Source organism: Heteronotia binoei, chromosome 4, assembly GCF_032191835.1.
Source record: "Heteronotia binoei isolate CCM8104 ecotype False Entrance Well chromosome 4, APGP_CSIRO_Hbin_v1, whole genome shotgun sequence".
NCBI lineage: Eukaryota > Metazoa > Chordata > Lepidosauria > Squamata > Gekkonidae > Heteronotia > Heteronotia binoei.
Genome location: NC_083226.1, coordinates 63,606,062 through 63,621,700, shown reverse-complemented (window position 1 = coordinate 63,621,700; position 15,639 = coordinate 63,606,062). Strand labels below are relative to the sequence as shown.

General features: G+C 42.1%; 1 protein-coding gene across 2 annotated transcripts in view; it reads left to right on the top strand.

The window, feature by feature from the left end:
- APBA1 (amyloid beta precursor protein binding family A member 1) overlaps positions 1-15,639 on the top strand; it is a 123,842-nt gene that overhangs the window by 80,507 nt on the left and 27,696 nt on the right. For both annotated transcript variants that reach the window (XM_060237440.1, XM_060237439.1), the window contains exons 3-5: positions 3,836-3,937; positions 7,170-7,209; positions 12,951-13,096. In XM_060237440.1, coding sequence (XP_060093423.1) covers positions 3,836-3,937; positions 7,170-7,209; positions 12,951-13,096 — 288 coding nt within the window. The remainder of the gene's footprint in view (positions 1-3,835; positions 3,938-7,169; positions 7,210-12,950; positions 13,097-15,639) is intronic.

Here is a 15,639-nt window from a genome sequence, read left to right as displayed (position 1 = left end):
AGCATATGGAGCAGAGGTCCAACAGTAGCTATTAAAGGTAAAGGTGCAAGCACCAGTCATTTCCAACTCTGGGGTGACGTTGCTTTTACAACGTTTTCACAGCAGACTTTTTACGGGGTGGTTTGCCATTGCCTTCCCCAGTCATCTACACTTTCCCCCAGCAAGCTGGGTATAGCCACAGCCTATTGTTGCAACTCTCTGTCTGGGGCAGTGATGCTCTGTATTCTTGGTGTTTGGGGGTGGGGTGCACAGTGGGAGGGTTTCTAGCCCCACTAGTGGACCTCCTGATGGCAGTTAGTTTTTTTGGCCACTGTGTGACACAGAGTGTTGGACTGGATGGGCCATTGGCCTGATCCAACATGGTTTCTCTTATGTCCCAGGAAGACTTTCTGCTTTTCCTATTAGCAAAACGTTGTCTCATTGCTCCAGCGGACTAATTTAAACTGCTAGTGCTGGTCTCATAGAACAACATAAATTTTCAGCGATGTGTAGAGTTCCAATCTTGAATTGTTCTTCAATATAGGTATCCTTTCCAATAGATAACTTCCCAATTATTATTCAATCATTATTCAGCAACTTATTTCAAAGCTTAATACGTGGTATCATAGTAAGTCCCTGATGGAAATGCCAGCCTATGATACCATTTCTTAGGGATCACTTTATCAAAGAGGCATCCCACATACAACCCCATTCATCGGACTATACTTTCTAGCACAATTTACAGAGAAATCTCTCCAGCTGGCAGAGATCAGCTCCCCTGGAGAAAATGGCTGCTTTGAAGGGTGTACGCCAGGGCCAGCCCTAGCGTGCATGGTGCCCCAGGCAGACTCACCAGCCGCTGTGCCCTGCCACCCTCCTCTGCGGTGCTTCCCCCCTCCCCTTCTGCATCGCCCAGGAAGGGATGGTGGAGCAGCTCACTTCCTGGCCTCTTTAAAGCCCCTCTGCTGATCAGCTGATTGGCAGGTAAAATGCTGCCGCCACCCCTCCCTCCTCTTCTATTCTGCGATGCTGCTCTCCGTTGCCACCCTGGCACGCTCAGAGGAGTGTGGCTAGAATTGGTCCTACCTGCTTAGACTTGGCCCGGGCCTCTCAGTGCTCTCACTTCCAGTGGAAGTGAGGAAGGAGCAAAGCCTCGTCCAGTCCTCTCTTGAGAGCTCTGAGAGGCCCAGGCCGAGTCTAAGTGGGTAGGGCCGATTCTAACCGCACTCCTCTGAGCACACAAGAAGGGAAGGGAGGGGACAGTGGTAGCTAGGGTGACCATAATGTCTGAAGGCCAGCCAGGAACACTGGGGGGTTAGTGGGTGGGTAGGGGTGCGCGCGCGCGAAGTGCGTGCGCCGCCGGAAACAGGAAGTGACGTCACTTCCGGTGACGTCACTTCCGGTGACGTCATGCCACCACCGGAAACAGGAAGTGGCATCACTTCCTGTGACATCATTTCCCCCCGCGTCACGTGCCGGAAACGGGAAGTGACATCACTTCCTGTGACATCATTTCCCCCAAATGACATCATTTCCCCAAAATGCCACTGCCGGAAACAGGAAGTGACTTCACAGCACTTCCTGTGACGTCCCCAAAAATCCCCCAAATATCACCGCCGGAAACAATTTTGTTCTCAAATCCTGTATATACTTCATCAGTATATGGGATAAGGCACTTTCTCAACTGTGCTGCATAATGCAGCCTATTTATTTTGTCCTGTTGGCTCTGTTGGCTCTATCTGCGCCACCTTCATCACTTTCGGGGTGTGGATCCCCCAGTGGGGTGGTCTCCCGACTCCCTCCGCCGACTGTTTCTGATAGCCCTGCGCCCCCTCTTTCATTTGATATGTGTCCCGTGCGGGTGCCACCCTCCCGCCGGGAGATGCCGCAAAATGAGCCCCCTTGAGGCTTATGGCGGCAGGGCTCGGGGGAAGCGAGCTAGACTGCTGTTCTTTTGAGGGGTTATAGAGTGTTTCGAGCCCGTCCCTGTGGCATCGGTCCCATCGTTGTGGGACCCAGGGGGCCGGCGCAGCGGCACGCCGAAGCAGCCTGTCACTAATAACACCGGTCGAGATGCAGGACAGGAACCTGGAAGTGACCGACAGGCTGCTTCAGCGTGCCGCTGCGCCGGCCCCCTGGGCCCCACAATGATGGGACCGATGCCACAGGGACGGGCTCGAAACACTCTATAACCCCTCAAAAGAACAGCAGTCTAGCTCGCTTCCCCCGAGCCCTGCCGCCATAAGCCTCAAGGGGGCTCATTTTGCGGCATCTCCCGGCGGGAGGGTGGCACCCGCACGGGACACATATCAAATGAAAGAGGGGGCGCAGGGCCTCCAGCGACCCCCGCGGGCCTTTCCGACGCCCTCCCGGGCGGGGAAGGACGGGGGTGGGGGTTGCGAGGCCCGGGAAGCCTCGGGAAGGCCCGCGGGGGTCGCTGGAGGGCCTCCAGCGACCCCTGCGGGCCTTTCCGACGCCCTCCCGGGCCTCCGCCGCCACCGCCGGGCCCCGTGCGCGGGCGGGGAAAGCGGCGAGGGAGGGAGGGAGCGTCCCTGCGCGTGCGCAGAGCGATCTGCGCACGCGCAGGGTCGCTCCCTCCCTCACTCGCCGCCTTCCCCGCCCGGGCGCGCGGCCCCCGGCTCTCTGGCTGGCTAAACCGGGACCTCTTAATGGTCCCGGTATACCCAGCCCGGGAGCCGGGAATTGGGGGCCAGAACCGGGAAAGTCCCGGGAGACCGGGACGGTCTGGCCACCCTAGTGGTAGCATTTTACCTAACAATCAGTTGATCGGCAGGGGGGCTTTAAAGAGGCTGGGAAGGTGCTCCAGTGCCCCTTCCCGGGTGGCGCAGAAGGGAAGGGGGGAGGGAGGAGGCGGTGCAGTGATGGGGAGGAGGTAAACTAGGCATTTGCCTTGGGTATGGGGAGGGGGGAGAGCCCAATTTGGCATCCCCCCTCCCAGTGCCCTAGACAAATGCCTAGTGGGCAAGCTGGCCCTATCTATGGCATTGTACCATACTGAAGCTCCTCCCCTCCTCAAACTCCACCCTCTTCTGGATCCACCCCCAAAGTCCCCAGGTACTTTCCAACACAGTTCAGGGCTATCAGGAACTGGGGGAAATTACTGCTCCAAACAGAAGAAACTGAAAATAAACACAACATGCCTATGTCACCCAGAAGCGATGTAGGCATGTTGGTGATGTGGAGGGAAGAACATTCTGTATTTTGGGCAAAACTCTGTGTTAAGCTAATTCTACCATAGAGTTTTGCCTACAAACCATAGTATTGTCCTCCGTGTGCCTTTGTCCAGGGCCATAGCCAGTAGTGGGGCACACAGGGCTCTGCCCCTTTTGAATTTGCAGCACCCCAGCCACTGGCCTTTGCTGGTGAGTGGGTGCAGCTGCAGGCTGCCAAGTATTCCACGCAAGGAGAGTTACTGCAAGCTGCATCTCAAGCCCTTGGAGAGCTGCTGGACAAATGAGAGCTGCATTCCTAGCTGGGTGAGGAGAGCAGAAAAAGGAGAAAGACCATGGAAGCTGCTAGGGAAGGGAAAGAATAAACAGAGGAGGAGGGGGAAATGAGATATCCCTTGCAAGTCTTTGCAGGTCGCCCATTTGTCTAATTTAATACTACATATACTGCCAGAATTATTGTCTTCACTAGATTTACTTAGAAGTACATTTCATTAAAAGTAAAGGAACTTGCTTCCATTTACCATGTTAAATTCTGTGTATTTACTATTCCCATTTACTAAACCCTATTTACTAAACCCTATTCCCATCCCAGCACAATCCTTTTATCTTTTTAAAGATATCTGTCTTGTTGAGTCAGGATTTAATTTTGTTGTATTTTCTTCTAGTCTCCATCTCCTGATTCATCTTCACCTCAAGGTGCCGAATCATCAGGTATGCAACATCATCAGGATGTCTGTGGTATGGCAGAAACACCCACTAATAAGGAGGTACTTTTTTTTTTAATCAGTGGTTTTACTCATATTTAGGCTGCAATGATGTTCTGTGCTTTAGTTCTTAAATACAGCCTGGAATACTTAGAAGTAAATTCCATTTAAATAGAATGTATTTATTGATAAGCAATCTTATTTAGAAACATAGTCTTAATATTGGTAGATGGAAGTTTTGACAGATCAAAGCTGTGACTTTGAACATAAGCAGTGTGGGAATAAATTACACTTAGTTTAACTCAATCTACAATCAGCATGTTGATTGATAAAACTCCATTTTGAAATACCTTTTCATGTAGTTCTACTTTTAAAATGTCTTTCTGCAAATTGGAGTCAAGGGTATTGAAATGCAATCCAATGTTAAAAAAGCATAGTTATTACTTTACTTTGTAAAGCTTTATCCTAAATGTTTAAAATAACATTTTTATGGTATGCTGTACTTACTAATAATAAAAGTTTGAATTCAGTGGCATCTTTAAGACCAACAAAGTTTTAATCAAGATATAAGCTTTTGTTACTGAATTCAGACTTTTTTCTATGGCTGCAGACCGACATGACTGCCCACCTAGTAATAGAGAAGGTTGCTTCTCTCTGCAAGAGGTCGGTTTAGGGAATTTTAATGGAGGTAGTTAAATTTCCTTTTCCACAGGCTCCTCTGAGATTAAAGTACTATTCTGCTCTGTAATAATGAAATTTGTATTAACCACAGTCAACAAAGCTGTCATTCAGTGGTCACAGCGTTTGTAAAATTAATGGTCTTTGAGTCTGCTTGTGATTACCAACTGTTATGAGAAAAACTGGTCCTTATTACTTTTCTTCAGAGCTTTTATTGGAGGTTGTGAGCACCATTGAAAAAAATGTGCAAGAAAGGGTTTTTTAATTTATTTTTCTTAAAATTGAGGTACTTTCTATTAAACTTCCAAACACAGTAAAAACTTTATTTACTGTTGACATTGAGGAACTGGGGTTGCTGGTTAACCAAAAATGTTGCTAAACCAAGTGTTTACTGCAGCCACGGCAGATGCCCACTACCTGTTTTTCCTCAGCCTAAGAGGATGAGTTTCCTGCATTGTACAGGGGGTTGGATTAGATGACCCTGGAGGTGCCTTCCAACTCTATGACTCTGTGATGAACAAGTAGCAGGATCTCAGTGGGCTCTCACCCTTGAGTGCTACCTGACATAGATCAACATGAGTGGGCAGCATCCATAACCCAAATGGGCTCCTTGCCCCCATGCAACCGATCAGCTTTGTGGCAGGTGGGCAATGATACCTGCCTATTTAAATCCCCATTTACCATACATCTGACTGACAACATGGGGCAGGGAACAGGAGGATAGTGTCATAATCCTGGTTGGGTAAGTCCCATGGCTGGTTAACCAGCCTGCTGGTTAATCAAGTTTGCTGGTTAACCAAGTGCCAAATAATACAACTTTAACTGTATTTGCTTTATACTTGGAAGCAACTGCAGAGTGTCAATCAAACCCATCATCCCCATTCTGAATAACCATGTAGAAACTATCATAAGAACATAAGAGAAGCCATGTTGGATCAGGCCAATGGCCCATCCAATCCAACACTATGTCACACGGTGGCCAAAAATTTTACATATATATATATCCAATCAAGAAATAGCTTTCTGAAGAGAAACAGTTTACTGAAAAGCATCAGTATGGTGCACTTGTAGACTTTCTCCCAGCTGGCTCATATTCTCATGTCACAGAGGAATTTAGAGTAGGAATTTGCTTTCAGACATAGTGTTCTTCTCTGTCCAACCCTTCCTATGATAGTATTCATAAAACCAAAGTCTGAGCAAGAAAATTTTTACCCCAGATATTTTGTTCTATCCAAACACCTAAATAGGGCCCGTATCAGTCAGGAGATTACAGGAAAGTATTTGACATAAACCTTTGTTCCAGAATGTAACAAAAATGTGTAAAAACAACTCTCTCTGAAGGAGGGAAGAAGATTATAATGATGATGATAGCTATAATAATAGTACAGCATATCTGTTAATTGAAGACTACTTTATATTGCTAAGCTTTTCTCAGAAGTGCTATTTGTTGTTCTTCTGCTTTATTATCTCTACCTACTTCAATGAAGATGATAAACCTCTTTAATCTGCTCATAGCAATTGAATGAATTATTAAAAAGGATAGGAGTATCAAAAGTAGAGCCACTATAATAGATCAGATGGTCACAGAAAATAAATGTTACAGTTTAAACCAACACTTAATTTTCTGAAAAACATATTGTCAGCAGTTCTTCGGTTATTTGATAGTAACTCTTTTGGCATTTTTCTCCTGAGGCACTGATCAGTTGCCTTCTCACTTAAATGTCCCTATAGTATGGCACAGAGTGTAAATGTAAAATGAATCTTATTCATGTCATCAAAAGAGTTTTAAACAAAAAACCCACCTCTGTCGGCATAGACATAGTTTGTTTGTAGACAGCCTTGTAATAATAGTCACATGGGTGTTTATGTAGGTCCCACTCATACCTACAATTTCAAATAGTGGTTTACTTAATCAAATTTAATATTTTAATTCTGTACTCTGAGGAGTAAGCTATTGCTGTCCCTCTCTTCTAATCTTAGGCCAATAAGAAAATTTAATACCAAATCTCTGTTGTAATATGAGAACATCCTGCATAAACTTTCACCATGAAAGCAATCACAAAATTGGATTGATGAGTTTTTAGGACTTAATCAAATTATCTGTTTGCTAGATGTCTGTCACCAACAAGTTTTGTGATGAATTATGACTGTTTAGTCCAGTAAAGAAATAATCATTAGACTTTTATATAGAAGCATAAAGAAAGAGTACTCTAGAGACCTTTCATACAAATGAGCTTATAAATGATAGTTTAGGATAGTTTTATACATTGCTAGAGTCATTAAAAACCCTTGAGTCAATTCTGGTTGTTTTTGTTTAAAACATTATAAGTGTGGGTATTATCTTTGTTCTCATGAAAACTGCTGTCATACTGAAGCTAGTTTGGAAATGCCTTATTGATGCTAATGGTACACACTGCACTCCAGGATAACTCCTCAATAATTAAAAGATGCTTTTGAAACATTTATAACTATTTAATAGTATGTCTACAAAGACTGGATAACTACTGTCACTGTATGATGAATAATTTTGCCAGGTTTGCATGAAAGTTTTTTTTTTTTTAAGTGCATACCTCAGCAAGCTCTTCTTGGTTTGATATCCTGTTTGTTTTAATTACAGTCACGAAAAAGTTTGGCTTCATTTCCAACATATGTTGAAGGTGAGTTACCAAACCAATCTTAAAGCAAAATAATTTTAAACTTCTCAATATAATTATAGAACTATTAGACTTACTGATGCCAGTCTATTTAATCTAATACATTTATTATAAGCAGGTATTCTCTGAGGGAAACTCCGCAGACTTTTAAGTATAGTTTAATCTCTTTGCAATACTGAAGCTATGTTGAGCTCAAGGAAAACTGTTTCCTGTTTACATAGGCTTCCTGCTTACATCTCCATTCTGTTGTGGTGTATGTTCTGTCTACTGTTGGTTCTATCAGTTCAAAGCTTCATGGGGAAGAGGTACCTCTGAGTTCTAGTGCCTCATTCTACTTTTCTGAGTCAATACATAATTTTGTAAACTTCAATCATGCCACTCCTCCATAGTCAACTCCCCCTCTCCCCAAAAAAACTCTTAAAAGCCCCAGATTCTTTAGCCTTTCTTCATAAGGAAGTGAATTTCAATCCTGTAACCATTTTTCTGGCACCTTTTACATCTTTTCCAATTCTACAAGATCATTTTTGGGACACGGTGACAAGAATTGTATACAGTATTATCAAATGGAACCATTTGACAGATATAAACAAAGGCATTACAATAGGGACTGCTTTATTTTTGGTCCATTTTCTAATAATTGCTAAAACTGGGTCAACATTTTTTCAAATTTTCTACCACACATTTCTTTTTTGGTCAGTCATAGAATCATAGAGTTGGAAGGGACCTCTAGGGTCACCTAGTCCAACCCCCTGCACAATGCAGGAAACTCACACACACCTCCCCTAAACTCACAAACACCTCCCACTGCTGTCAGATGTCCATCTAGCCTCTGTTTAAAAACCTCCAAGGAAGGAGAGCCCACCACCTCCTGAGGAAGCCTGTTCCACTGAGGAATCGCTCTAACGGTCAGGAAGTTCTTCCTAATGTTGAGCCAGAAACTCTTTTGATTTAATTTCAACCCATTGGTTCTGGTCCTACCTTCTGGGGCCACAGAAAACAATTCCACACCATCCTCTAGATGACAGCCCTTCAAGTACTTGAAGATGGTGATCATATAACCTCTCAGCTGCCGCCTCTCCAGGCTAAACATGCCCAGCTCCTTCAACTTTTCTTCATAGGACTTGGTCTCCAGACCCCTCACCATCTTCGTCGCCCTCCTCTGGGCCCATTCCAGCTTGTCTATATCCTTCTTAAAATGTGGTGCCTAAAACTGAACACAGTACTCCAGGTGAGGTCTTATCAGAGCAGAGTAAAGCGATACCATCACTTCACGTGATCTGGACACTATACTTCTGTATAGTCACTGTCAGTTCAGACCAGTGTTCCCTCTAAGCTGAGTTAGCGTGAGCTAGCTCACAGATTTTTATTCTCCAGCTCACACATTTTTGTCTTAGCTCAGGAAGGATGACCCCAGAGCACAATAATTTATGCAGTGGCTCACAACTTTAATGCCAGTAGCTCACAAAGTAGAAATTTTGCTCACAAGACTCTGCAGCTTACAGGAAACATTGGTTCAGACCCCATCAAAGTATATGTGAAGTTAGGATCTTTTCTGCACTACGCAGCAAAAATAAAACTTAATTTAAATAGAACTTAATTAGAAAACAAAAATCAAAGTGTCTGCAGTTCATTGGTAGAGTATCTGTTCTGTATGCAGAAGGTCCCAGGTTCAGTCCTTGGCATCTCCAGCATAACGTGCAAGAAAATAGATGATCTTGGAGTTTGACTGCTAGTCAAAAGAGATAATACTCTCCTGGATAGCCTAGTGATCTTACTCAGTATGAGGCAGCTTTTAGTGTTAATGTGTTCAGCTGGTACTAATACAAATTCTTCAAGAATCCTATATGCATACTTCTTTCCACTGTTTTACCTGTTGGCTAACCAGTTGCTAAACAACCAGCTGCCTTGTATGCAATGACTCCTAAATTTCCCCAAGAATTTTAGGTAGCGGACATTGTTAATATTTATTTATTTATTTATTTATTTATCTTCAATTTATATCCCACCCATTCCAAAAATGGATTCAGGGTGGCTAACAGTCATAGTAAAACCAACAATCTCAGTTACAAGTTTAAAACAATAAAACATAAACAATTAACAATTTAAAAACAAGATATTAGGTGCAATACAACATCTTGAAGTATAGGTGGATCAGATTATATTGGATCTTCTATTTATCTGTTGGTGGTCCTTCTGATGGTGTTGCTCATCAGCATAGAAGCAGCAGCCTTCTCCCACTAGTTAGTATAGACGTGTCACAAAAGTTCAGTTTTACAAGCCCTGTGGAATTGGGAGAGTTCCCGCAGGGCTCTTGTGGCCTCTGGGAGAGCATTCCACAGCATTGGTGCTGCCACTGAGAAGGCCTTGGCCTTTGTAGAACTTAGTCTGGACTCCCTTGGTCCAGGTGTGGACAACAGATTTTGAGTTCCCAAACGCAGTGCTCTCTGGGGAACATATGGGAAAAGGCGGTCCCATAGATAGATAAATGTTTGGACTTCCAAAAAGCTTCTGTTTATTAGTTTACCTTATCCACATTCTTGTTAATATACTTCAAAAGTTTAGCAAGGCAGGATTTTCCTTTGTAAAAGCCAAATTGATTCTCCTTAGTAACGTTTGCGTAGTGCATATGTGGGTGGGTGGCAGGCAGAACTTGCTGCTTCTGTTTCCAAAATAGTTAGCTGTAGAGAGACAAATTAATTGAATGAGGAATTAGCAAGTCAACTGGTGATGGTACAGATGTGAAGTAAGTTGAATCTAAGGACTGAACCAGGCAAGATCATGGAACATCCAGTATGATACAGCTGTGGTTTTCTCCCCTTCTGGTAAATGGTGTATGTTGAGACCCCAATTCAAACTGGTTTCTGTCTGTGCTATCATCCCAATTTCAGTCCTCTAGATCTTCTATTTGCGCTGATGGAGAAATCATATAGGCAATTATTTTGTTTTTCTCCAGTTAGTAAAATTCTCCAGATAGTAATTTTGATGAGCCGCTTTATGTTGGGGCAGCAGCACAGAAGTAAAGACCAAAATCCATCTTCCCCTGTGCCTTAATTTATATCCATTGTATCCGCTCATCTTGCTGTAACTGCTGTGTATCAAGAACAAATGTGCTGGTGATCTTCCAGCATCTCCTCTGCCCATATTATCAGTTTTAATCTTTGAATTTCCAGCCTGACCCACTCCTGGTTTTTCACTCCAGACGTAGAACTTCTACTTTGGGTTGTATTTTTTAAAAAGAATTAGTAGTAGCCAAAAGAATTTTTTTTATATGTTTGGGGTGCCCATATGGTGTCAGTATTTCAGATTAGCTAATGTACTTGTATTGATGCACTAGGTCAAAGCTGGACTGAAACTTGAAAACACTTTCAAGCAGGTTTGTTTGTGCATGCTAAGTGGCAAATTAAGCAGCACTGAAACGAATGGTAACAAATTGTGGTTGCATGCTTCTGACTGTAAACTAAATTCTGCTCATATGAGAACCAAGCTTAAATCAGAAAATTAGTAATTGGTTCAAGATTGGCTTTCTGCTTCCTTAATCATTTAGTTTCCGAAGAGGGCTCCTATCTGTATATATATAAAATACATCTAGCATGGACTGGAATCCACAGCCTTTTAAGCCAACTTTAAATTTTAATTTGATACATTTTTATCTTTCCTCTAAGAAAGTCAGGGCAGCATACATTACCCACCCTCTCAAGACTCTGTAAGGTTGGCTAGGTTGACAGATAGTGACTGCCCACAAAGGCACCCTTTGAACCTAGCTAGATAGGCTAGTACTCTAATAGTTCCACCCTAAGCAGTGTTACACCCTTCTAAACCCATTAACTTCAATTGATTTAAAATGATGCAGTTCTCCTTAGGGTTGTATACTACACTGTCTCTGACTGCAGTCTTATAAGCACTTAGCAGGGAATAAAGCAGCTGGAATAGCTTTGCCTAGCCCAGTCTCAGCAGAACTTAGAAGCTTAGCAGGGTAGGCCATGGTTAGTTCTTGGATGAGAGACCAACCAACAAAGACTGGGGTTGCTATGCAGAGGAAGGCAATGGTAAAATCACCTCTGCTTATCTTTTACTATGAAAACCCTGGGATCACCATGAGTCTGTTAAGACTTGATGGCACATTATTATTATTATTATTATTATTATTATTATTATTATTATTATTATTATTATTATTATTATTATTATTATTATTATTATTATTATTAATGAGGGAATAAATTGCATTCAGCTTGCTTCAAAGTAGGCATGCACAGGAGTGCACTTAAGTGGGGCTAACATGGTGTGGTGGTGCATGCAGGTTGAAATGGTTAATGGATTCCACTTTTGCCATAATGGCTGGGTTCTAATTTAGTTGCAGGTGTTGTTCAATACTAACTTCTTTGTTGGTTTTTTTCTGTGTGGATAAAGTTAAATTTTAGTATTTTGTGTAGATCACATTAGTTTTTCTTGTATTAAAATATGTTCCATATTTTAGTTTTTATACTAAAACTAAAGCCCAAGCCATTTGATTTTTTACTTTTCTCTTAATAGCTCCTTTTTATTTGCCTGACATAATGAAATGTGCATAGTTAATATTAGAATAAATGTCTTCACTATGACCATAGCAACAGCAATTCTAGTAAGTGAGCAAGAAGAAGACAAACAACCCAGCAACTACTTTTATGGAATTGTCATAGTTAAGTAGCTAATGGGGATAAGGTGATTTAAGGGTAAACACAATTCCTTAAGAAGTTGTGAATCTCCTTGAAGAGCTTATAAGTCATTATAGTGGTTTTTTCTTTTGAGGTGGGGAATTAAGTTATTTCCATCTTTTTAGGATTTACTCACCAGTGTTGAAATCCAGTGCCTGGAACAAAACTGGGCAGTAAATTTGTAGAAACATGTGAATGGCACTGATCAGGATCTCAGTGAGGCCAAAGAAAGACCCTGATGTCTTCCTGCCGCTTCCTCTGGAAGCAAATGTGAATGTCAGCATTCCCACCATGGGCCAAATTTAGACCCAATCCAGATTTTAGTATACAGCTATAGATAATTAAAAAGCAACAGTGATTTGCAGTGATGTTCCAAAAGCTGGATTTAGCTAGAGTCTTTCTAATGGCTGCCTTATGCTGGGGTGGCTATAAGACTAACCCCTCTACCTATACAGGCTACGTAAATGTAATATTAATGAATTGTGATTCTTTCCTTGTCCTAGTTTTCACCAATCAGTTACTGGAAAAACCTGACTCTTGGAAGCAGGATATATTGTGCAGAGTAAATTAATATATGGATTTTTATTTAATTTCTGTAGTTTCTTTAGTGCTCAAAACTCTGATTATACCACATAGCATCTCCTTGTTTTAGATGTCTGATGTTACATAACTGCTCAAAGAGTGATGATGGGCAGCAATTCAGCCAGGCGGGGACATATATAAATGCTTTGTGCCTTTTTGTGAAAAGGAAGAAGGGAGGGAAAAAAACCATTCAGGTTATTTTGCTTCAGGGTGAACTTTGTTTTGCACAGAACAAGTAAATATAAGAGTCAGGTTGGATTACCAAATACAGCCTTTGCTGTAGAAAGGCTTGTCCTTGCTTTGTCTGTTTTGATTGTGTCGAACCTTTTTCTGTCATGAGGAACTGCAGACACGCTTCAAAGCTGAATTTGCATCCTTCGTGCACTATCTCCAGTACTGGGATGTGTTATGTCTCTTTCCTTTTAGGAATATAATTTACCCCAATAATTCACTGTTTCACTGTTTTAGTTCCTGGGCCTTGTGACCCTGAAGACTTGATTGATGGAATCATATTTGCTGCCAATTACCTTGGCTCCACTCAGCTTCTCTCGGACAAAACTCCATCCAAGAATGTGAGAATGATGCAAGCTCAAGAAGCTGTTAGCCGAATCAAGGTGAGGGGGTTTGTCTTGCTGTCCGTCTCTAATGATGCTTCAAAGCTGCAGCCATGAATTATATGTGCCTCACTTCTCTTCTGAAAGATAGCACCTTTTGTGATTGGGCCAAAAAGATTTATTAGATCATTTAATGATACTTTTTTCACATTTTGTGGGTCAGATCATACAACAGTGGTATTTCTTGTGAATTTCTTGTAATATGTTGGAGTCTATGATGGTATTAATATTTTTGTATTTCTAAACCCTAAAAAGATGGTCTGTTCTGTCACCTATGCACATAAATGAATGCTTTCAGCACTGTGTTCATACACCTCTGCACATGGGAAAGACCAAGAAGGGTAGGGAGGTTAGTGAGAGGGAGCAGAAGGAGGTAGTAGGAATTTCGATCAGTCCCTTGACAGTTTTAACATTGAATCAAAAATATATATCATAATAAATAACATACATAAGGGAACCTAATAATTTATGTGATAGATACACTGTGCTAAGAGAGAAACTCATACACACAAGCATTTCAGTGTGGGCAGTGACAGTCTGTTATATGGAAGGAGACTTTCTGCCGGGTTCTTGCGTTGATCCCTTCCTTCTTTTAAACGTGATGTGAGAGTCACAGTGTTTTAAATTACATTTAACTTGCTTTCTGGTTTATATCTGATTAGAGTGTGAGATGTTTTAAAAATCTTATAAATTATTGACTTTTTTTTGTTTCTTGGGAAATTTGCATCCTATCAAACTTGTGGAGCTTAAAATGCATCCAGTCTAGTAGCTTATGCTGTCATCCACAAACTAGCTAGTATTAAGCACAGTGATCTGTGATGGTGGTGCCTGGCATTGGAACTGAGTCCTGCACTGGTGAAAGAGGTCATACTGTTGTGCTCTGTGAGGACCTGACAATGCTACTTGCCTTCACACACAGCACAAAAGTATCTTTGAGAGGGTCTTGGGCTGTTGGTAGTTCACAGTAAGACACTCTGAGGACCACTTCCTTACAGAGGTGTCTGGATAGCTCTTGCATGATGAATGGATTCTTTCCCAGGTGCGGACTTGGGTGTTTCCCATTAGCTATGGCAGGACAACTGCTGGTTATGCTACCATTAGCATCCTAAAAGGAGTGTGCAGGAACAGGCTATATTTTAATTGAAGTCCATTGAGGCTAGTTAACCTGAAAGCAATTAGATCAGGAATTAGTATTCCAGTTTCAGCTTGTTTGTGGGTGAGGTGGTTCTTCATAGATTAATCTATAAACTCTGCATGTTAGCAACTGCAAGCTCCAACCCAGTCCAAAAGGCCATGTGGAAAGCTTCACAAAAAACAAAACTGCACATTTGAGTAGATAATTGCTCCAGGTCTGGCCTCCCCATCTCACATTTTTCCCTCCCTCCCTGTAACGTGTACCTTTGCTGTCTTATGGTATGTCAGTGCATTGTACATTTTCTTACCTCCCTGCAGCCAGGATGATGTGAAATTGTCATGTCTGGCTTTTCATCATGATTAGGGAGAGTGTAGAAACTGTGGTGTAAGGAACTACTTTCCAGCCACAACTCTTAAGTCATCTATAATATATACTTTTGCCTACACTCAGCAAGGCCCTGATTCTCCCACTTTTTTGTTGCATTGCCAGTAATGTAAGGCTTGGGAAAGAATTTCATAAGCCTCAAAAGTAACTGTGTCAGGGGGAAAAGCCAGTTATACGGTTTACAAGGCTTTATGTGCACTAGAACAAGTTCTTTAGGATGTGACTGTGGAATGCATTTATACTTTAGAAAGCCCCTATGTAAGAGCAGCCAAGACTAGAACATTATGCTGGTATTGCTATCAAATAGTAACCGTATATTAGGGGAAAGTGTATATATTGGCAGCAGTGAATGAATATTAAAACCATATAAACAGTGCTCCAAACAAATAGGCTAAAGATCCTGGATGGTTAGTCATATATTAGTCTGTAATGTATGCAATTAATGTTTTAACTAAGGTTTTCAGATGTCACTGTTTTGACATTCACTTTTGAAATTAAAGAGCCCCGTGGCGCAGAGTGTTAAAGCTGCAGTACTGCAGTCCAAAGCTCTGCTCATGACCTGAGTTCGATCCCTGGTGGATGCTGGGTTTTCAGGTAGCTGGCTCAAGGTTGACTCAGCCTTCCATCCTTCCGAGGTCGGTAAAATGAGTACCCAGCTTGCTGGGGGGAAAGTGTAGATGGCTGGGGAAGGCAATGACAAACCACCCCGTAAAAAGTCTGCCGTGAAAACATTGTGAAAGCAACATCACCCCAGAATTGAAAACAATTGGTGCTTGCACAGGGGACCTTTCCTTTCCTTTGAAATTACACATGTATGTGCATGTGATAATGGAGGTAATGAACTAACATGCATATGAAATTTTAATCTTGAATCCTAAAGTTGAATTGACATTTTAGAAAATGCTGTTAGGCAAATTAAATATTCCCTATTTTCACATGTACATCAAGTGGTATGTTTGTACATAAGCAGAATAGGCAGTAGTCAATATGCAGCTTGCATAAGGACACCTTTCAAAACATGTAT